A 21,837-nucleotide genomic window follows, 5' to 3' on the forward strand; every position below is an offset into this window, starting at 1 on the left:
GGGGAAGCCTGGAAAAGTGGCTGTGGCCACACTTAGTGCCCAGAAACTAGGTACCCCACATCCTATACCAGTTTCCAGGATGATAGTGTTTGTATCTCACTTATCCCAACTCATAACCTTTAATCTGTATCAGCCTAAAGTACTACAATTTTTCCTTCACTGTAAGAAGGGTGAGAATAATAAATGAATGGGACATTGTATTAGTTTCATAGGGCAACTGTAATAAGGTATCACAAATAGTGGCTTAAAACAACAGAAATTTATTCTCTCAGAACCAGAACCAAGAAGTACAAAATCAAGGCATCAGCAGAGCCATGTCACTTCTACAGGTTCTAAGGAGGTCTTCCTAGCATCTGGCAGTTGCCAGCAATCCTTGGTATTCATGGTATAAATCAACATCACTCCAAATTCTGCCTGTTTTCAGATGGCCTTCTTCACTGTGTGTCTCTGTCCAAATTTCCCTCTTATAAAGATACCAGTCATTGAATTTAGGGCCTACCCCAGGCCAGTATGACCTTATCTTGATTATATCTGCAAAGATCCAGTTTTCAAATAAAATCACATTCACAGGTTCCAGGTAGACATAAATTCAATCCAATAGAGCTCGGGCTTAAGGGACAGAAACCAGAACACAGGCAAAAGGGAAATAATAATCATTTCTGATTCTTACTCACTGTGAACCCTAGAAAGTTTGACAACCTCTATTAAATTTGTGTTGTAATTTGATCCAGGACATTTGTTAAGCACTGTTTGATGACTGTAATCTGTAACTAGATTCTCTCCTATCAAACATTTTATTTGTGGTTGCCTTAGAAATTAAACTGAACACATTAAAACACTTCAAAGTTCCTTCCTTTTTAGATATTTGTAACAATAAGTTATAACAAAATTTCTTATCTTAGCCATTTCCCTCCCAATATGCTGTCATGTAAAGGGAGATGAACTCATAGCTCAATGTAACTAAGAGCAGTGATCCAAGTCATGGGCCTGGCACTGCCAGACTGGCACTCTGCTCCTTGGTGTTCTCATCTAGAATGGGAGTCAGCAAACTATGGTTCATGGGCCATTTAGCTTCCTGGCTGTTTTTAGACCAGAGCCACCACTAATTCATTATTTACTGTCTATGCCTGCTTTCCTACTACACCACCACAAGTGAGTAGTTGCCAGTGATGACAGTATATACCTCAAAACCTAAAATATTTACTTCCTGGCCCTCTACAAAGAAAGTAAGTTTAGTGACCTTTGATCCAAAGCATGGGCTTCACCAGAAAAATTCCTGAGATCCCTCAACTCCAGTGCCCCTGTTGACAGGGAACTGAGAAGGATGTTATTCTAGAAGTGCCAGGGGGATGGCACCGATTAATTTTTGATTATTTGCATTTTAATATTTTAGTCATACCTTAAAATCTTTAAACTCTTTGAGGTAATTTTTACATATTTCAGTTTCATTTTGAGAGTCACATCTCAAGTATGGAGATAAAGTTATGGATATTTCAATGCTGCAGAAAAGGCTCTGTTGTTTTCAACAGTTAAGAGGCAATAGATAAAATTCCCTTGGCAGTCAATTATAAATATTCAGAAATATTAAACCATATGATTATTTATAAATGCTAAGATTTTCTGAAAGGCAGATTAGTAAAACTGAAGAACTTACAATTTTTAAAATCAGCAAATGGCTTTGTGGGTCTCTGACTTGAGATTTTTTACTTGGAATGTAACAGAGTACACTCAGCTAACCTGTCCCTCAGATTGGCAGATGATGCCATTTACATTGTTGTCTGATTTTGAGGCTTTCCGTTGTAAACCTACTGAAGTACTATCCTTTGAAAGAAGTCACATTTTAAGAAGTGTCTCATCTTTGCTCTCTTTCAGCCAGATACACAGTATCATCGTTCATGCACTATTGAGTACCCTCATCAGGCCCAAACTGGTAGGGGCTCTGCAGGGACAGGTGGGACCATGACTCTTATTTTACCATGTAAATATGTTAAGACCCTGCCTTTGTCTTACTTTTTTCTATGCTTACTTTCCCTTCCTCCAGATTTTATTATATTTTTTGTTTTCCTACATCTTTATATATCACTACAAATTCATTTCTGGAGGATGGGACATAATAAAAAAAGAGAATTCTATTGCTCAGAACCAGAAAGTTCCAGATTTCTGTTTTCTCATATATAAATTAACCTCTCACTCCTCTAAGTATAGTACTTTGTTTTAATCTAAAATTTAAGCCAAATAAGTTATTTTTATATAACATTCAAACACTGAGTGCATTTTTGTTATGTAGGCAAAATCCATATTGCTATGAATTAAACTGCTTTGGTCAGCTAGCCTGCTAGGTCAAAAAAAGAAATTCCAAAATGTTAAAATATTCTGAGTCTGTTTCTATTCTATTAACTTTTTTGATTTCTAAATTATATTCTTTAGATTCTATTTTCACAGAAGTGACAGGAGTAAATTTAAGGGTGTGTTCATTCCTCCTACAATGGTTTTCTCTCCATCATCAGGGTCATTCTCATTACGTTGTAGGTAAAATTCAGAAGTACTAGACAATTGAAATGGTTCCTGCTAATAATAAAGCTTACTCAGCAAGTATATTAAAAAATAATATGCCTCAAACCAGCTCTGTAGTCCAGGTGAATTCCCTTAGTTCATCTCCTAGTGGAATTGTTTGCTAGTCTTTTTTCTGCTTTCAATGAATCCTATTGGATTAGTTTTCATTGAAAAGCAATGAGCTCGTTACTGTATTCAGCCATACTGATGGTCAGGTTAACTAGCGTAACACTGAGGTAAGCAAAACAGACATTACAGTCCTTTTAAATCAGTGGGCTCTCTAAAACTAGGTTAAGGCTTTCATATCTTAATATGGATATTTGTTTTTACATGATAAAATAAGCAAATGTGGATTGTATTGACTTGGTAAATATATTCTTTAATATTTAGTTCCACTCTCCAAATTTAAAGTGCAACTGATAATGGGAACAAAAAAGCCCTTTGAGATTACCAAATCTAGAGTGTCTACTAATGTTACTCTATGATGTCACCTTTGTCTGACAGGACCTCAGTTACATGGGTCTATGAAATCTCAAAACAGAGGCGCAGTCTCTAGAACCAGGCAAGGACCATAGAGCAAATGAGAAGAACCTGCTTCAGGCTACAGGGAATACATGGGAAGATTTCATGAATCAGTGTTCAGTCATTTTGTGATGCAGAGCTCATTTACAAGAGACAGTGGTAAAACCGTCTTCACAAAGAGTTATTTTGGTACAACTGAGAAAAAAACAACAGAGTACCTGCCAAAGATTATATGGGTACTATTTCTATCTCTAGTTACTGTCTTCTTTCAGCATAAATTAACCTATTCCACGGGACAGTAAAGTTTGTACCCAAAGATGTAACAAATAAATAATTATCCCCAAATCACTGCTCATGTCTGTTAACAATCATCAGTTACAGGATTCTGTGAGACTATACACACACAAAAGGCAGGAAATGATTGTCTGATAACATTAAGTTATCGCTGGCTTCAGAATACTTCTGCTTATATTAATTTCTGTACTCAGTTTTAAGTCACTGTTAGGACACAGTGCTGTAAAAAATTTGAGCTCCTCATCAAACAGATGTTTTCCCTAGAACTTTCTCCTTTGATGTTCAATTCCATAGGCAGAAAGATATGGTTGGGGTAACTAAAGACATAAATGTTGAGCACAAGTATAAAGTAACTTACGTTATAAATCACAATGCCTATTTTCTTTTCAGATAGGACAGCTCAACCTCACAATGCCTGCTTGATACCAGGTTATGCTTATCTTCTTGAAGTACTTTAGTGCTTATAAATATATTTTTCTAAATATTAAACTCAACTTGCCAGATTTTCTCCTGCACCTCTAAGAAAGTAAATGAAAACATTTATAGAATCTGTTATAGATTTATAGAATTTATAGAGCCAGCAAGATGAAATTCCTTAAAAATTTCAGAAACTGGCAATTCATCAAGTATAAACATATCCTAAGAGTTGAAGTAGGAACTTCAGCATTCTTCTAATTTTACCAAGACCTTTTCCTGAGTGCAATCATGAATTACAGCCATGGTTTTAACTATGGCTTAAATTTATTTTATTTAAATTTCATCAACTTTAATTTTGATAATCATACTGGTTTTAGATCTTACTGTTCATCTTCAGAGTGGATAAAATCAAGTGATCATATATTAGGGTAATTTTTTTATTCTATCAAAGTGTTCTAATGCTATCGTATGAAGACAGATGCTTCAAACAACCCACATTAAATTATATTTTTAATAGAATTAAAGAGTATTTCACCCATTTGTAATCACAAACTAAAAATGTGTCATGTGCTTACCTCAGATAAATTATAATTTATCTGTAATAGAAGGCTTGTTTAATGCATATGGTATTAAATATATTAGTCTACAAATCAGAGATTTTTTAAGTTGAACAGTCCCTAAAAAATTTCCATTTATTCCAATGAATACATACCAATTCAATTATATATAACTGAAAACCTCTCTACTGTTCTCATAAATCAATATTATGAATACATGATAATAATCCAAGCCATCTTGAATCACAATAGCTTGCCTTTAAAGTTAAGAGTTAATAAAAGTCAGAAAGAGCCTCTAAGTCATTTAGCTCAACTCCCTCACCCTTTACAGAAGAGAAGTAAGTTCAGACAAGCTCAGTGATGTAAGGACATTCAGCAGTTACAGGCAGGACCACACCCTCTCTCTGTACTATTTAAAGCAGGCCATACTGTAATGCTTGCTAAGATTACTCTTCTCTCTTCTCTATCCTAAACATTCATATTTTGTCTAGATATTTTAAATGATCACTGGGATCACTTTAAAAGCCCCAAGATTTTAGTCATTTTTTGCTTGTTTACTTAATCATGTATAAGCCTTACAAAGATGCCTGAAGTAATCTGAACACCTATTTCTCCTATATTTCAAGCAAAGAGTACAAAACCTGGCTGAGTAAAACAAAAAGGAGAGAGAGTCTATTCAAGAATACTAAGACCAAAAGCAAACTGGCAAGTATTTGGAAGATAGAAGTCCAGCAACTGTTCGAAAGATGTTCTTTCTAGGTAGAATACCTGTTCTAATAAACACATGTCACTCTGAACATGCTGAAGCTCCTGTGTGACAAAATGCCAACTGTTCAGACCCTTATTCTAGAGTTTGTCCTACAGAGATCCATAGAAGCAAGTGCTGTCAACAAGTACACCACCTCCCCAGTTCCCTCAAGGATCACCAACAAATTCCTTCACACAAGGACCTCACAGAAGGTCAGGGGAGTTCTAGAATATACTAAAATCATACTGAGAGATTCTACTTGATTTATATGGTTGATCTTAATACTTGAGGCTGGAAAGAAAACTTTTCTCAAAGGTTGGATTAACATTTGTCTTCAAATCTTGACTATATCTTGTTTACAATGGCACCAATCAACACCTAAGGACCTTTGAAGACAAAGTTCCATTATTTTTTTTCTTTCTTGAGAGTTGTTTTTTTCCCACCTCGTTTGGAAGGTTTGCAGTACTTTGCTTCCATCTGAGCCAGAAAATTGTCCATTTCCTGTTGCCGATCCTTTTGTCTGCTCTGTTTGAGAAGTTAAAACACAAACTTTCAAAACACAAGACTATAGAAACAATGGTACTTTGTGGTTGCCAGAGGCTGGTAGAAAGGAGAAAGGGGAGTGACTGCTAATGGATAGAGGGTTTCTTTTTAGGGTGATGAAAATGCTCTGGAATTAGTGCTGATTGTTGTTCAACTTGATGTATCTACTAAATACCACTGAACTGTATGCTTTAAAAAGGATGACTACATAGCACATAAATTACATTGCAAAAGAAAACAAAATACCCACAATACTATACACACACTCCAAAAAAAATATTAGCAGTAGGAATCAGAACATGAAAGAAGTTCAAACTTCATAGACAACCTGCCAAGTTTACCTGAATGAGTGCTTTCAAGTTATCTACTGCTTCATCAAGCCCCAACTCCTTCTTGCTCATTTCAGCTTCTTTAGCCTCTTCCTGAGCCTAAAACAGAAATTCATGTGAGACTCCATGGCAACCTAGCAAAAGCTAAAAATATATCCTTTTTTCCAAAAGCAAATCTATCATAAAACCTTTTCAATTTGAAGATTATATAAATTACATAAATATGCTATTCATTAAAAGACAACACTGCTGAAAGCAAGCAGTAGATCCTCTGATTCCAATAAGCATTTCTGAGTTTCCCCATTTCTACTTAACAGAAGCATAAACTACATGGTGATAGAAAGAAAACAAAATGCTAAAAGAGCTAGGAAAAGACACTTAACCAAGAATGCCCTCAAAAATACTGCCAGGATACAGGCACCTCAGATTCCTCCTCTGGAAATCCAATTTACTACATATGGTGGCAGCCTAGAGAGCAAACCTCGTTACAATTTCCTGAGTAGTCAGAATAAATGCAAACAAAAGTTTTAACCTTTTTTCACCTGGTTCCAAAGCCACTTTCTCTTGCCAAATTTTCCTAGGGCACTGATCACAAAATACCACAAAATACCTTGGGAAAGGTTAAGTTCATTCTCTCCTTCAGGGCAAGAACTATGACTCTACCCCAAATTCCCAGTGAATTTTCTAAACGATAATGAATACAATTAATACTGAGAATGATAATACACTAGGACTTTGTTATTCCAATAAAGGGTCAGTTTCCATGTCTATTTTCAGTCCTTGTATTCAATTTCTCTCTTTTAATACTGTATCCCTTCTCCCTAAATTTGTTGAACCCTCTCTATACTATGCCATTTCTCCCTACGCCTAAACTCGTAGGAAGCTTCTCAAGCTAATATTCTATTACTGAATACAGCTGTACTCAGTTTCACCTGAGAAAATGATTATCAATTTAAGATAAACTATCAGCTTAGGTTGAAACAGACCATGTATGTAAAAGCTGCGGACCTATCTCCACCCCCAATTCACCCATGCAAAGTAAGATACCCAGCACCTTGGATCTAATATCTTACACTGTCTGCTCTTCATGGAGCTCCCATTATAAAAGCCAGGTTGAGGCAAAGGCTACTTCAATAACAGTCTTTCCTTCCCAAAAGACGAGAGGCACAGATGCTTGCTGCCTGGAATCCATTCCCTTCCAGAATCCCAGCTGTCCCTTAAACTCCTTTCTCCTGCCATCATCCCTATCCCAACTAACTCCACAGTTTAATATAGATGTAAAAGACACACAGGTCACAATCCTTGATTCTCAGTAAGTGTTCCTCAAAGTGTGTTTGGAAAGATGTCAAAATAAACCATTTGTTTAAAAAAATGGATATTCTGAGTCCAACTCAAGAATCAATCTAGACAAGAGCAAAAAACTCTTCACTAACAAGACAGAGTGGAAAAAAAAAGTTTCTGTCACCCTTTCCCCACCCTTAACCAAGTGAGAACCACTGTCTTTTATCTGGACGCCGTATCTCCTAAGGAATGCCTCAACAAACCTACAAGAATTGGCCCATATGAAGAATACTTCAATATTATTTTAAGATGATTTTAATAATTTAAACTATCCAGGTGGAAAAGTAAAAACCTCTTGAGCACTACCTTCTAGGAGTAAAGAAATATCTGTTGATGAGCTGGTATGCTCACTTTTATTAGATGAAAACTATACAAGTTAAACCTTATCCTTATTTCAGCAGTCTTGTATATATTTCTATTACTGTAAATATTCTCAAATTCTTTTTGGAAGCAGTCAAGAGATACATAATAAAGAGCATTCAAAAGCTTACCCTCCTTTTCCTCGCATTCATCTTTTGCTTTGATTCTTTAACAAAGATGTTATAGGATGGGACCTCTCCAGCATCAATGGCTTGCTGAATAATATTCCTTATCCTGGGTTCCTCTGTGTACTGCACACATAGCACAGACTCCATGATCTTGTCCATGTCACCTTTGAAGTCCAGATAGGCCTGTTTAATATCAGCCAGCTCTTCTTCAGAACCTTTGTATGTCTTCTCAAATGCCTGAATGTCTTCTAGAGATATCTGAACAAATGAGAGGTTCATGTTCTAACTTTAAAATTTTATTTTAAATTAAAGATATTCTACTAAAACTAGATTTAGGTGTTGAAATATCTTCTCCCCAAATACAACAGCTGCTTGAGTTTAAATTACTGCAAGGAACCAAATTTTCTGTTAAAGCTTTTCCACAGAGTTCTCCCTAGTCTAACCTTCACAACTGGTAAATTTTGGACCAGGAAAATTTAAGTGAAGTTTTCAAAAGTGGGAAGAGACCCAGAAAACTACTCAGGGCTTAAATTTGGTTATGTGAACTAAAGCACATCTTGTAAAAAATTACATGCTCCCTTTTCACTACAATCACTTTCCCTCAATAGGAAATTAAAGACCATTTCAATAAGCGTGTGTGCATGTGTATGTGCCAGCTTATTTATACACGGTTCAACCTGATAGTTACATAGATTTGTTCTTAGATACGTATAATCTTCTGAGGAATATCTGTGTTTACTTACCAAGAGACCACAGAAATTCCTCATTCACAACACAAAATGCAAGGCTAAATAAAGCACTCACTTAATGTTTGTTGAATTAATTACAGAAATAGTCACAAAGAAAACTCAAGTTTCTCTACCTTTTTAAAGAGTAATCTCCAATACGTCTCCCAGTCCCGATCTTGGGTGAGCATATCCGAATCCTCATCCACTGTTCCCTGCTCATCGTACACTGCTCTCTGCTCCCTGTCACTCAGAACGGAATAAACTTTCCCGAGGATCTGCGAGAAAAGAGCATCCAGAAGTTACTCCTGCACCTTTCACTGAAACCGCGCCGCGAGAAATGAAAATTAGAAAACGCCATGCGGGGCCAGGCGGCCAGAAGACCAAGAGACGCCCGAACGGCGGGTGGAGCAGGAGCTCGCGCACCTGGAAGCGGCGGGTGGCGTCCTCCTTGTCGCCCTCGCCCACCCGGTCCGGGTGCACCAGCAGAGACACCTTGTGGTAGCCGCGCCGAACCTCGCCGTCCGAGGCCTCGCGCCGCACGCCCAACACTTGGTAAAGGTCGGCGGTGCCGAACACTTTCTCGCACAATTCCAGAAGCCCCATGGCCTGCAGAGAGGCGCCCGGGCGGCGGCCTCGGCGAAAACAGCCGATCCCACTTCACAGCCGAGCGCACCGGCCTGCTTCCTTTTCCCGCGCTAAAAGCCAAGGCTGCCGGCGTCACAAGCAGCACGGGAAGGGGTGTGGCCAAGACGCCGCACTTTACGGCTGCTGCGAACGGGGCGTGGCCAGACGCTCCTTGACCTGGATTTAAAGGGAGCGCGCCGACGTCTCCAAGAGACGGAAACTTCTTCCTCCACGGCTCCGAGCCTCTTACTCTAGAAACTTGGCGCCCTTCTTCTCCCGAGTGCCCCAGCGCACCTTAGTCAATATATGGAACGTTCATATTAAGTCGAATCTATACACTGTTGTTTTGTTTTTAACTAAAAAAAGGCGTAACACTGGCATGTGATAATTTGACATGGGTTAGTCTAATGATTACATAGATTTGTTCTTTTCCAAAGACAATCATGACAAGAGCATACAGAGCTCTCAAGACCAAATAATTTTGGAACCTACAGGTTGTGACTTCTGGGTTGGTATAGTACCTGAGCCCTGTGGGAAAGAAAAAGAAACTGTCCATTAAACAAAAAGCACAAACTACCCGCCTTTTAAAAACTTTCTGATGGGATTTAAAGATTTAACATTTATTACACAGTCATTCCCTTTCACCTACCAGTTCCTGAATCACCTTCCACTTTGGTGGAGATAACATTAACCCAAATTCTTATCTTAATAAAAATACAAGCTGTTGAAGCAAAAGCTCTTTTTTTAATGCTTTCTAAAGTGCACAATTGGGTTTAAGCCTGTTGGATTCGTGGTAGCAAGAGAGGCTGATGAAATCACCCAAGATGTGGTGAGAAATTCTGGTCTGGAGATCCAAAGCAAGGCTAGGGCTAGAGAAATCTTTGGAAATCAGGAGGGGATGAGCTCGTGCTGGATGTATACAGATGTCATACAAAAGATAGACCAAGGTACAAAGTAGATACTTGAGTTGGCAGAAATTCAGCAGCTCAGAATACCTATTTTACATCACTAGTCAATACTTCACAGAATCACATTCTCCTCTGCCCTACCAATTAAAGTTTCTCTACAGACCTTGAACTCTCCAGAATTACTATTTTTTAAACGTCCAGAGTTCCTATGGTTTTCAAAACATTTCTTTTTCCCAGATCCAAGATCAAACCCAGGCAAAGTCAGTTCCTCTTGTCCTGCCCTGTCTTCATAATCTCCTCAAAGCAAGTGAAGGCCAACCAGTGACAATCCTGAGACCTGATAAAGATTTGAGGTGGCTGGTAATTGTTCTCGTAATGCAAAATCCAGAGAATAAAATAAGTTGGTGCACTGGGCTTTAGATGCCTTTATAAATCTATATCCTAGTCCTATGCTAGAATTTGAAATCTGTTTTTTGTCCAGAAGGCACTCTAAAACTATCTAATCCATGCTTATGGTTGGTTTTAGAAGCCTGTTTCCGGTGGAACAAATATATATTTTGTGTTTTTGGCACAGCAAGTCATTTTTATTACCAAACTCATGAAACCTAAGCCCGTTTCTCTCACTGCCTTTTTTGTTTTGTTTTGTTTTTTGTTTTTTCTTCCTTTATTTTCTCTCATTGCCTTTTAAATGACCTTTTGAAAAGCCCTTCATCCTTGCTCATGCCCCTCCTCTTATGCTCCCCGCAATAAATATGTTGGTCAGGCCTCTTTCAGATAGACACCTTGGTATTTGAATCTTAGATCTGCAAAATATTAAAACTATGCAGCCTTGGGCAAGTTTCAACCTCTGAACTTCAGCTTCCCCTTCTATAAAAAAATGCAAATAATCCTACCTACTTTCATGATACCTTATAATGTTCACAAATAATCTTGCATGTAAAGGGCCTAGAATATATTTAGGTACTTTACAATATTAGCTTTCTTCCAGTTTCTCACTCTCAAAAAGTAGGCTATTGCAGCCTAAAAGCACATAAATCTACCTTTGTAAATTTGAGGTTATGAGTCAAGCAAGAAAATATAAATCTCAATTAAGAAAAAAAGAGAAATCATTGTATTCTTGAGGTGGTGGGATGGCCATTAAATAATTAAAGGAATTACTTGGATGGGCTATAAATAGGCTGGTTGGGAATCTGAAACAGGGTAGTCTTGGAAGGCAGCCAACTATGTATAAAGTTGTACAAGAGACCCAGGGCCCAACCCAAAGTCCAACCCATCCCACAGCCAGTCTTTCCCCAAATGAAAGCTGAAAAAGCTAATTAGGACCTAGACCCAACTCTTTGACAGACAAGAACAATCTCTCTGTGGGCCCTGCTCAGGCCAGGTCAGAAGATCATGAGTGATTTAGAAAACTCCATTTATTGACTTCTACATCTAATTGAAAAAGAACTCTGCACAAGTGTTTTAAAAGGACTTTGACCTTCTTCCCACTGCTATGCTCAATGAGGTCAACTTGCTTTTGTTTCTGTAGCTTCTGTGTCTGTTTTCTGAGATGCCAGAAAGACTACTTGTGCCCGTTTCCGTCGCAGCCTCTCAGCATTTGTGATCATCATCGGATGCAGAGGGAAAAAGCCAGAAAGACCTAAAAGCAAAGGGATTTTCGGTCATTATAACATAATACAAGTCAATGGTTCCCTGGGAATTGAGCCTCACAGAACTGAACTCTAATAAAGACCTGGAGTATGGATTTAAAACATGCTCCTCACTTGTCAAACTGTCTTACCTCTTCCCCCAACTCCCTCCCCTTCATTTACCTCAAGGAGACAATGGATGTTGTCTACTTTGTTCCCTTTACTTGAAAAAAAATAAACTGACAAATGGCCATTCAAGACACATTATTCTCATTTTTAGCATAAAATCCCAGTCACCTAAAAAAAATCTCACAAGGGAGTCCAAGAAAGGGATCTCCAGATTCAAAATGGCAATTATATCACAACTTCAGCTCTCATTCCAGTCCTGAGTAGCATGGAGGTAATGAAAATGACCCAGAATTCTCATTATTCTGGAACTGACTTCAATTTAAAATGCCCTTAACAAGGAAAGCTAGAGCTGAGTTACCCAGAAGCTTCTCCACAGGCTTAGAGAGATGGGCTCCACAGCCAATCCAGTGCCGGATCCGATCCAGGTTCAGAGCAACAAGCTTCTCTCCATGACTGTTGGGCAGTGGATCATAGGAGCCCAGCTGCTCCACAAAACGGCCGTCCCTGGGACACTTGTTGTGAGCAGCCACGATGCGGTAGAAAGGCCGGTTGGTACAGCCGCCCAGGGCAAGACGGATGGTTAAGTGGCCTCCGTGGTAGGCCTTGCAGAGGAGAGTAGCTGGGGTTAAGACACAAGAACGGAGGGTACAAAATGAGTAGCTAAAACAATCCCCTTCCTCCACTGAAATGTCCTTACTCCCAACCAGTTCTTGTCAATCTGATACCGGGTTAGGTAACACCTTCTTTGTGAAATTCCTCTTATGCACTCCAGCCAGAAATGACTTCCTCCTCATCCCCCAGTCCATTCAGCACAGGCCTGCCGTTTAATAGCTCTGTGACCATGTCGAAGCTTCAGCTACCTTATCTATAAAATGAACGCAGTTCATTTCTGGGTTTCAACGAGAATTCAGTGAGAAAAAACTGAGGGGACGATCAAAAGTAAAGCTGCGTGGCTGTCTCAGGCTCGGCTTGCTGCCGACTCGCCTAGAAGCGCGCTGCTTCGCCGGGTGCCGCACGTCACAAGCCGCCGCGAACGCCCGGAAAGTATCTCGGGGCCCGTCACTTACTGAGCTGGACCATGGTGCAGCCGGCACGCGCGGAGGCCTGTGTGCCAGCTGTGGCGCCTCGGCCCGTCCCGCCGCCCGCACGGGCCAACCCTACCGCCTCCAGCAGGGGCGGGGACCACCGGACTCGCCCCCCGCAACGCAGGCCCTAGCTCCTGGGTGTCGGAAGTGGTTCGTCCACTCGTCCCGCCTCTTCCGCTTGCTATCCTACACTTCCCATAATGCAACACCGTAAACCTTAAGGCCTTAAACTGCTTTAAAGAAAGACGTACAGCCATTTGCGTGAAGGCCTGTGAGTTTGGCCGGTGCTCTATGTCCTATAGGTCCCTGACGGAGTGCGGAGTGTTGGGAAGATACTGGGAACGGCGAAGAGAATGTCAGAAGTGCTTCACAAACCATCCCTCCTGCGAACGTTTTCTGAGCATCTGTTTGAGGAAGGCGGTGCTGACGGTGCACTGATGAGCCAGCCCCTTTCCCCAGCAAAGACGCTCACAGTCTGGGAGGGAGACCGGTTACATCGGAGTAACTAGGGGTGTCTGCACGGTGCTAGAGGTGCAGAGGAGAGGGAAAACCTTATACTTCCTTGGTGCCTCAGGAAAACTTCATAAAGGAGGTAGCATTAAGGCCGAGGCTAGGGAGACTGTGAGTGAATATCGCTTATTTTATCCTTTTGTGTTTACTGCTATGCTTCTCACCTTCCTCCTGTTCTGCCTCCTGCTTTAAAAGATAAAGGAGGGTAGAGTGGGGTTTTTGCTGTGCAGTGATCCAGGAAGACGGGTCAAGTGTGATTCCTTTGTCATTTCTAGTCCTAGAATAATGCCTAAGTTATGAGGAGTTTTGCATCTGTTACAGAGTAATGGGCTCCATCAAGAGATGGAGACTCCACCTTCAGCAAAAGATCTCCTATTCAGCTTCCCACTTCACTGTGGATCTAAAGCCTAGACATAAGTTAACACTCATTGCTTTGACAGTGACCCAGTATGGCATTCTTTCTTTAGACCTTCCTTAGAAAAAGATGCCTTAATTCCCAAGTTTGAGTAAGTGAACCTGGCCAGAGACCCTAGCAGTTCACTTCCAGGATCAGAGTGATCCTGATAAGCTTTCACCAGAAACCCTAATAATAAACTCGTTATACCTTAATTATATATATAAATAATACTTTTATGTATACCTTAATTCCAGAACGACACTGATGAATTTTTAATCTATTTCCATTTTTATTGTCATCTAGTTTATTGTCAGTCAGTAAAACATCCAGTAACATAGCAATCCAGTAAGATAGCCAATGGAAGTAAATGAGTGGGTTTCTATCAAGGGTAAAAATTATTTCTGTTCTCCATTCCCAGGCCTCATATGGTGCAACGTTGAGGATTTAATTTCTCTCAGAAGGAAAGGAGTTCTGAGTCCCATACAGAAAACTCTTCTTCAGCTGGAAGGATGTCAAAAAGACGGGTCTCCAAAGCCAACGGTCTCCTGTACCATGTGGATCTCTGCAAGCAGAGCCTCATCTTTCAGTTTCAGCTGCATGAGAGGAAGGAAGGGAAGGACGTTTGTCATGCCTGATACACCTATGTAGAGACCCCTCACCTGTGGGGCCACAGCTAAAGGTCGTAATTCCTTGGGATGGAATTGGCCTTTCCTATATTCCCTACCTCATGGAAATGCCATGAAAGGAACTCAGAACATTTTGCTGATTACATGTTCACTTTATGAAAATTCATCAAGTGGTAAGAACATTAACAATTTGTGCAATTTTTGGTGAAATAAGTTTATTTTTGAAAGTTCACATTATCACCCAATGTATCTTGACTAATGTGTAATATGTCTAATGGCAGGTGACAGAAATGAATCAAGGATATTAGATCTGAATTTAATTTTAGAATCTAGTTGTGTAGTAGAAACATCTAGTTGCCTACTGAATATCCCCTCTCCTTTTTTTACTAATAAAATCTTCATTTCTTTTCAGGGCAGCAATGCAAACAGGTTTAAAAAAAAGCCACATTTCCTGTTTCCCTTGCATCTAGGGGTAGTCTTAGGACCAAATATGACCAATGAAATGTTAAGCTCATATTGCTCTTTAAAGGAAGTAATAAAGCATGGCCCCTTTATCTTTTCCCCCATTTTTGCTTTTTATTGTGCCTGAAACATGAATACGGTGGCTGAAATTACAATGGCTGACTTGTAACTATGAGCGATGGAAACTGCATGCTATGATTAGTGGTGCAGAAATTTAGAAAGAGGTTGGGTCACTGTTGACATGGTGTAGCTGTGATACCACCCCTGAACTTACCATTAGATGAGAAAAATAAAACAACTAATTTGTTTAAGCCACTCTCTTTCAAGTTAAATTACTTGCACTTTGTAACTGATAGAATTTGGGAGACCACTGCTCATGAGCCAAATCCAGACTGCTGCCTGTTTTGTAAGTAAGGTTTTGACATGCAGCCCCACTCATTTGTATTATCTATGGCTGCCCTTGCACTACAAGGGCAGAGTGTAGTAGTAAAAGAAACTATTTGGTCCACAAAGCCTAAAATATTTCCTATTTTGCCCTTAACAGAAAAAGTTTGCTGACCCCTGGACTAGACTAACACCTTCATTTTACACATGAGGAAAATAAGGCCCAGTAAGTTAATGACAAAACTAGGACCATCACTCAGGAATACTGATTCCCAGGCCATCTGTCCTCCTATTAAACCAAATTCTCTAAAGAAGTACAAAAAAAGAACCCCCATGGTAACATGTGGGTTATTATTCTAAATCCAGCATCCCTGTGATAATGGCAAAGATGGTAAGAAAAGCCTCTAGAAAAATAATATGAAATGCTGTAAAGTCCTGAATTAAACCAGCACCTTCCTCCCAGTTTTCCAGCCTCAATACAGAACAAACAGCAGAGGCATCTGCATCATACCTTCACTGTGTACTTGTAGGCCTGCTCAGCTTCCAGCTGCCGTCCAGCCTGAAAAAAGGAGAAGCACCTGGTGGTAATGATATAAACATGGTAGGGAAGTACATTGCCACAAACATTTCTGCCTAAAGCAGAGAATTCCACATCTTAGTTAAGAATCTTTGAATTTATATATATTTATATGAAAAAAATCTCTCCACTTCAAAAAGCTTAAAGACAACACAGCATTTGTTCCTTTCAGAGTTTATTTAAATCATTCTGCTAATAATAGCTAGTACATAGTGCTTACTTTGTGGTTTACATTCTTTTAATTGTTTATATTGCTTTAAATGCTTTACATACTCTCATTCCTAACCCTCAAAACAAATCTAGGATATAACTTCTATTCCTAATTCCTGGTTTACAGATAGAGAAACCTAAACACAGTAACTTACCAGGGTGTCTTGTGCCAGTCTCAGACTATGAAAAGTATTAAAAGAAAAAATTCATGCAAGTAAATTTGAAGTTCTAATTGGCTTTATTAAGCAATTTATAAATGGGGCAGCATCTCCCCAGCAAGTAGAAATGCTCCAAGGAATTGTACAAAATGGAAGGGCTTTATAACCAGGGGTTTGGGGGAAAAGAAAGCAGGAGAAAAGAAGGGATTGTTTCGAACAAGGTCAAAAATAGGCTGTGTGGGTAAAATTGCAATATTTCCAGAATCTCTCGCCTGGCCTTGTGTATCTCCATATCAATAGGTGTTTCCAAGGGGTGGAGAGAAGTAGTCCACCTCCATATCAATAGGTGATTACAAGGGGGTTTGGGAGCAAGGGCATAACTGGACCGGAGAGATGTAGTGGGGTCCTATTTGCAGCTGGATCACGAGAGACACAGGTGAGCAGAAGTACACGACTGCTCATAAACAATAAATGGGTTTCTCCCACTTTATTTCTCCTTTTGACTGATTTTGTCCCCAAAGGTTATCTGCCCCAGGCTGGGAACATATCTTCCCCTGGAGTTACAGGGGGTCTTACGGATTACTTCATTACCTTTTAGGAAAGGTGGAGGAGGCTCATGTGATAGATTTTCTTACTGGTGATGCTGACCTGAAAATTCTTAACCAACTACATTTCTGGGGGAGGTTGAAACTGTAATTAGGTTCAGGTTTGAAACCCCAGTTTGATGACACAGCCTAGCTTAAGTAACACCAGGTTGGGTCTGTGTCTTTTTAACAAGTGTAATGCTATTGGCTAAAAATGCCTGGAGCACTCACCTGGGCCCTGGTGAGCTTCCCACAGATATCTCCCTGATGCTCTGGGAGGAGGGGGTTCCCTCCTCTGGGCAAGTTCACTATGAATTTGCTGAGACTGAATAAAGACAAGAGCAAGTTGTGGTGGGCCGTTAAAAGGGGTTCATACCACGTTTATTCTCATGGTGGTCACCTAGCTATGTACAAGTGGCAAAGACAGCCTAGTGTCTCCTGGCCCTGGCACTGCTCCCTCCTCCCCAGCATGGGCTTAATCCTCTCCTAGCATTGGGCTCCACAGCTTCTCCGCCAGCCTCTGTTCTCTCCTGGCTCTCCTTCTAGGCTCTCCTTCTCCACCCTCCTAAGCTTTCTGCTTAGGCTCTCCACTTTCCCTGCTCTTCTCCGCTCTCCCATTCTTTGCTTCCTTGCTTCTAGTACCAGGAGAAACTCCATGGGTGGGTCTCTGTGGTGACTAGCAGATGCTGACCAGTTATATATCAGGAACTGAGGAGAGGAGAGAATGGGTGTTTCCCCTCCATCCCTGCCCTGGTCCAGTATTCTCCTGACTGACCAGCTGCTCTGTCCCTGGTAAACAACCTGCTGCCCATAGATATGCAGACAGGCTCTCTGTGTACGCAATGGGCGATATAGAGGCCAGGCTGGTATACTAGTCAGAAGTTTCCATTTTCTCTATACTCCTCTTTCACTGTGGATCCAAATACTGCATGGACCTTGGTGGTTCTTACTATGATTTCAAGTTGTCCTTTAGAAAAACCATTAGGAAACTTTGAAGAAATGAAAGGTTTACAACTTATAAGACCTATAAATTACATTCATATGGGGAACACACAGCAAGGTCTCAGGTGGAGACAGAGAGAGCTAGGGAGCAAGAGAGCATGGACCTGGGGTTTTGATTTTATTGAGGCCCAAGGGTGGGAGCCTAGGGTTCTTTGGGCTCTCTATTGGTGAATTTAAACATAAGAGTGGGAATTTTAAGGTGGAGAAGAGAAAAAAAACAAGTGGCCCAGATAGTCAGTTACCAAAAAAATCAACCAAGATCTCTAAAATAGAGGTGCTTCAATGGGGTAAGGTTGCCTGGCTCTTTCTTTAGTGTTCTGCCTGGCAGTGTTTTTACTAGATAGTCCTCTTTGAAATGGGTGCCTCAGCAATCAAAGCTTAAGTCAGGCACTTGCATTACAAAAAACGAAAAAAAAACTGTCTGAATTTACGCTACACAGGGTTCTGAAACTAATCAGTGGAGGAACCAGGTTTTAAAACAATGCACTGTGGCTCCTGAGTCCAAGTTTTTAACTAACACTTCATCCTGAATCTGTGCATTAAAAAAAGCAAATACTGGAATTACTTCCATGCATATCTGGATAGAGGATGAGAACACTAACTACTCCCAGTTATTCCTTGCATGAAGCACTCAGGAGATAAATGAGAATAACACAAATTCACTATTATATTTCACAAGCTTATACATAACAGAGTATGCACAGTCACTTGGTTAAGTGTAGCTCTGGGAGGAGGGGCTCCCAGGCCAAGTTCTCTATGAAGTCAATGAGACCAAAGAAAGACAAGGGCAAAAAGTTGGGGGAAGAGGGTTGGTGCATTTATTCTCACTGCGGCTGGCTCGAATGCACTCCCCAGGCCGGCTACAGGTCCTGCTCCTCAGCACGAGCTTCAGTGGGCCCCAGTCTCTCCTCGCTCCCCTCCTTCCTCTCCCGTGTGAGCTTCCCTCAAGGATGCTTGACCAATTACATGCCAGGAACACAGGCAGGGGAGAGAATGAGTGCTTCCTCTCTACCCACCCCCTGGGAAAGTACTCCCTTGACTGACCAGCCGCTTTGTTGCAGGTAAACATCCCATAAATATGTAAACATGCTCTTACTATATACATAATGGGCACTATTAAGGCAAGCTGGGAATCCTGGTCAGAAAGTTATATTTTCCCCAGAGACAGTGTAAACATAAATATGAGCATCACAGAATGTTCAGGCTAGAAGGCAACTTAGAGAATATCTAGTCCAATTTCCTGATCAGTACTAGTCCATTGTGAATTTTTACAAGTTCTCAAAACTTTCATTACCCAAAAGACTATCCTATACTATCTATTTTCAAGATTTCCCACCTGAAGTTGACTGAATTCAAAGGACTTTTCCCAGCTCATCTTTTTTTTATATCACTATTACCTTTGTTTCACATTTGCCACAGGGAGGCAGAAGCCCTAATGATGTGATGATCCAGAGTAGCCAAAACAATTTTGAAAGAAAATGATACTCTTATTTATTTATTTGGCTAGTATGGAAAATGCTATATTAAACATCCCTGTACATGTCTTCTGGTATTTTTCTTTGGAATGTATACAGATATAAAATTGCTAAGTTAGTAGATATGAATGTAATTATACCATATTTTACTTTAAAGTAGTTGTACCAATTTATATCCACTTACAATTGAGAATCCTTATTAAATAGCAGACTAGGGGGAGAAGCCAAGATGGCAGCATGAGTAGAGCAGCGGAAATCTCCTCCCAAAACCATATATATTTTTTAAAATACAACAAATTAAACTACGCCTAACAGAGAGACCAGAGGATACAGTACAACAGCCAGATTACATCTACACCTGCGAGAACCCAGCACCTCACGAAGGGGGTAAGATACAAGCCTCGGCCAGCAGGATCCAAACATGTCCCCCACCCCAGCTCCCCGGTGGGAGGAGAGGAGTCAGAGCAGCGCGGGGAGGGAGAGGGAGCCCAGGACTGCTGAATACCCAGCCCTAGCCATCCACACTGGGAGCACATAAATAGCAGACTAATTTTTCACAGTCTGAATGTCAGAGTAGGTACATAGCTAGACATGAGTAGGGAAGGGGAGGGGCCTTTGGCCAGATGCTTGCTTACATTATACACATCCCTGTAAACTATTCTCAAGGGATGAGGGGAGGGAGAATATAGATAGCAGACTGGCTAAAAACAGCTAGTTCCAAAATACATTATACACTTATTAACAAAGTAAAGAGCATACCCCTCCACCATTAACAGGTAAAAATCTTACCTCCCTGCACCTTGACAGTTCCAAGAAAAACTAAATAGAGCCAAAACTCCCCCAACCCCATGTGAGAGTGGAGCAAGCCCAAACTCAAAAACAAAAAAGTTACCTTTGAAATTTTTTTTTATTATTAAGGTATCACTGATAATACACTCTTATTGAAGGTTTCATATGAAAAACATTGTGGTTACTACATTCACCCATATTATCAAGTTGCCCCCATACCCCATTAAAATCACTGTCCATCAACATAGTAAGATGCCGCAGAGTCAGTACTTGTCTTCTCCGTGCTACACTGTCTTCCCCATGACCCCCACACACACCATGTGCAACAATCATAATACCCCACAATCCCCTTCTCCCTCCTGCCAGGAGCCATGCCACTCATGTAGCAAAGCTCAGGCTGGAGGAAGACCCCCACAAAGCAGGGGCCTTCGCAGCTGGCTCCCCTTGTTACCCACCTTGATTTTGTTTTTCTCCATTATACTATTGGCTTTGCTTTTGCTTGCATTTTTGCCAAAGACTAAGCTAACATTTGATAAGCAACACGGGAAGGAGGAGAACATAAACTTCCCAAAAGATTTTCAGGACAGTGCTCCTGAAGGATGGAACACGCAGGGGCCAGATGGCAACCTTGGCATGGAATACCAAAACCTGCAGGTAGCTAGTCAGACACTGACTACCCCATCTCCACCTAAGTGGGAATGCCCCCCTTGTTTGCAATGCTAGTGAAATTAGTGATGAAGAATTTTTTAGGAAAATTAGAGAAATAGAGTTATGAGGGAATATTGAATGCAACAACCTTGTCTGACAATCAATCTTCTCATGTCTTCTTCCCTCTGCTACTTCTACAGCTTTTCTTCTTCCTTCCTAATTACAGCCCTTTACTAGAATTTGTGCCTCATATGTGAAATTACCAAGTACCATAATTCTTCCAAGTGGTAAAGATACCTCAAGATAAGTGTTGGGCCTGGAAGTTATGGAACATAAATCTGCAAAGAAGTGAAAGATGAACCTTTTCAAAAAATATTACTTCTCTCTCACTTACCAGCTTTACATCTCCCTGTACGGCCCCGGAAGATGGCTGGTTAGCCAGAGACGGGTAAGATTCCTCAAGGGAGGAACAACCTAAGACAGGCACAGTCGCAGGGGGGGCCATCTGGTGTGAAAATGGGGGCCAACAGAGGTGAGGCTTAGAACCTCACCCCCTCAGTTTTGAGAGAAATTGTCTACACCCGTGCATGTTTTGTTGCCCTTGTCTGGCTTGGATTATTACCTAGTCTATAGGCACAAACCTGATCATCTACACTTGCCTTTTTACAGCACTAAATCATGCTTTCTATCTTTATCTTGCATCTACCTATGATAGAATAAATATTATGAGGAGATAAAATGTACCCATTGCATTAAAAATATAGATGATGATATCTGCCTAGCTAACTGTAGCAGTGAGTGACCTGTATTTCACCCTGAGCTGACAGACTCCATAGTCACTGCTACATGCTGCACATTTCTGTGGTCACATGCATTACTTAGAAACCGCTTTGCATAGAAACAAGAAACACAATAGAGTCCATATTGCTAAGAAAAGTTTAGGTCAAAGAACAGAAAAAAAAATCACCTGTCTCTAACACTTGGCTAACCATGTATAGACTAGAAGGAAACAGAAAGAAAAAAGCTTGCCTATGCTTGTTAATCAAAAGAACAAATAAAAAATAATCATATTCTTGTGCAAAATGGTATAAATAAAGCTGTCATCGGCACTTTGTCAAGAG

At 40.5% G+C, this 21,837-nt stretch overlaps 4 protein-coding genes and 1 long non-coding RNA gene across 10 annotated transcripts in view; 2 read left to right on the forward strand and 3 right to left on the reverse strand.

Annotated features, from left to right (window-relative positions):
* Positions 1–3,420, forward strand: part of FAM149B1 (family with sequence similarity 149 member B1) — a 78,987-nt gene extending 75,567 nt beyond the window's left edge. For 3 of the 6 annotated variants that reach the window (XM_036928674.2, XM_057505970.1, XM_057505971.1), the window contains one exon: positions 1,873–2,668. In XM_036928674.2, coding sequence (XP_036784569.2) covers positions 1,873–2,178 — 306 coding nt within the window. In that variant the 3' untranslated portion in view covers positions 2,179–2,668. Of the gene's footprint in view, positions 1–1,872; positions 2,669–3,057 lie in introns of those variants that run through there. The other 3 variants (XM_036928673.2, XM_036928676.2, XM_036928675.2) reach the window with 2 other exon arrangements.
* A 965-nt stretch (positions 3,421–4,385) lies between these two features.
* DNAJC9 (DnaJ heat shock protein family (Hsp40) member C9) lies at positions 4,386–9,556 on the reverse strand. The gene is made up of 5 exons (XM_036928682.2): positions 8,944–9,556; positions 8,655–8,795; positions 7,796–8,050; positions 5,976–6,062; positions 4,386–5,616 (listed from the first exon to the last, which is right to left on the reverse strand). Exons 1-5 carry the CDS (start codon positions 9,121–9,123, stop codon positions 5,497–5,499), a joined length of 783 nt encoding a protein of 260 aa, XP_036784577.2. The 5' UTR covers positions 9,124–9,556; the 3' UTR covers positions 4,386–5,496.
* A 1,893-nt stretch (positions 9,557–11,449) lies between these two features.
* Positions 11,450–13,065, reverse strand: MRPS16 (mitochondrial ribosomal protein S16). Its single transcript, XM_036928683.2, has 3 exons — positions 12,877–13,065; positions 12,168–12,428; positions 11,450–11,691 (listed from the first exon to the last, which is right to left on the reverse strand). The coding sequence occupies exons 1-3, from the start codon at positions 12,887–12,889 to the stop codon at positions 11,558–11,560; spliced, it is 408 nt and encodes a 135-aa protein (XP_036784578.1). The 5' UTR covers positions 12,890–13,065; the 3' UTR covers positions 11,450–11,557.
* A 51-nt stretch (positions 13,066–13,116) lies between these two features.
* On the forward strand, positions 13,117–14,600 carry LOC118933839 (uncharacterized). Its single transcript, XR_005033251.2, has 2 exons — positions 13,117–13,515; positions 14,220–14,600. It is a non-coding gene; the product is annotated as an uncharacterized LOC118933839 (long non-coding RNA).
* CFAP70 (cilia and flagella associated protein 70) overlaps positions 14,314–21,837 on the reverse strand; it is a 175,136-nt gene continuing 167,612 nt past the window's right edge. Inside the window, exons 26-27 of the mRNA XM_057505972.1 lie at positions 15,785–15,832; positions 14,314–14,394 (exon numbers count right to left, since the gene is read on the reverse strand). Of these exons, the coding sequence (XP_057361955.1) occupies positions 14,314–14,394; positions 15,785–15,832 (129 nt within the window). The remainder of the gene's footprint in view (positions 14,395–15,784; positions 15,833–21,837) is intronic.

Source organism: Manis pentadactyla, chromosome 8 (assembly GCF_030020395.1).
Source record: "Manis pentadactyla isolate mManPen7 chromosome 8, mManPen7.hap1, whole genome shotgun sequence".
Classification (NCBI taxonomy): Eukaryota; Metazoa; Chordata; class Mammalia; order Pholidota; family Manidae; genus Manis; species Manis pentadactyla.

Excerpts from the sequence above, each read along its gene's own strand:
- MRPS16 (XM_036928683.2), bottom strand. Across the intron at positions 11,692-12,167 it reads GCCTGTGGAGAAGCTTCTGG|GTCTTTCTGGCTTTTTCCCT; the intron begins GTAACTCAGCTC and ends CTTTGCTTTTAG.
- DNAJC9 (XM_036928682.2), bottom strand. The coding sequence starts at position 9,123 with ATGGGGCTTCTGGAATTGTGCGAGAAAGTGTTCGGCACCGCCGACCTT. Across the intron at positions 8,051-8,654 it reads GGAGATTACTCTTTAAAAAG|ATATCTCTAGAAGACATTCA; the intron begins GTAGAGAAACTT and ends TCATTTGTTCAG. Across the intron at positions 5,617-5,975 it reads ACTTGAAAGCACTCATTCAG|AGCAGACAAAAGGATCGGCA; the intron begins GTAAACTTGGCA and ends CTTCTCAAACAG.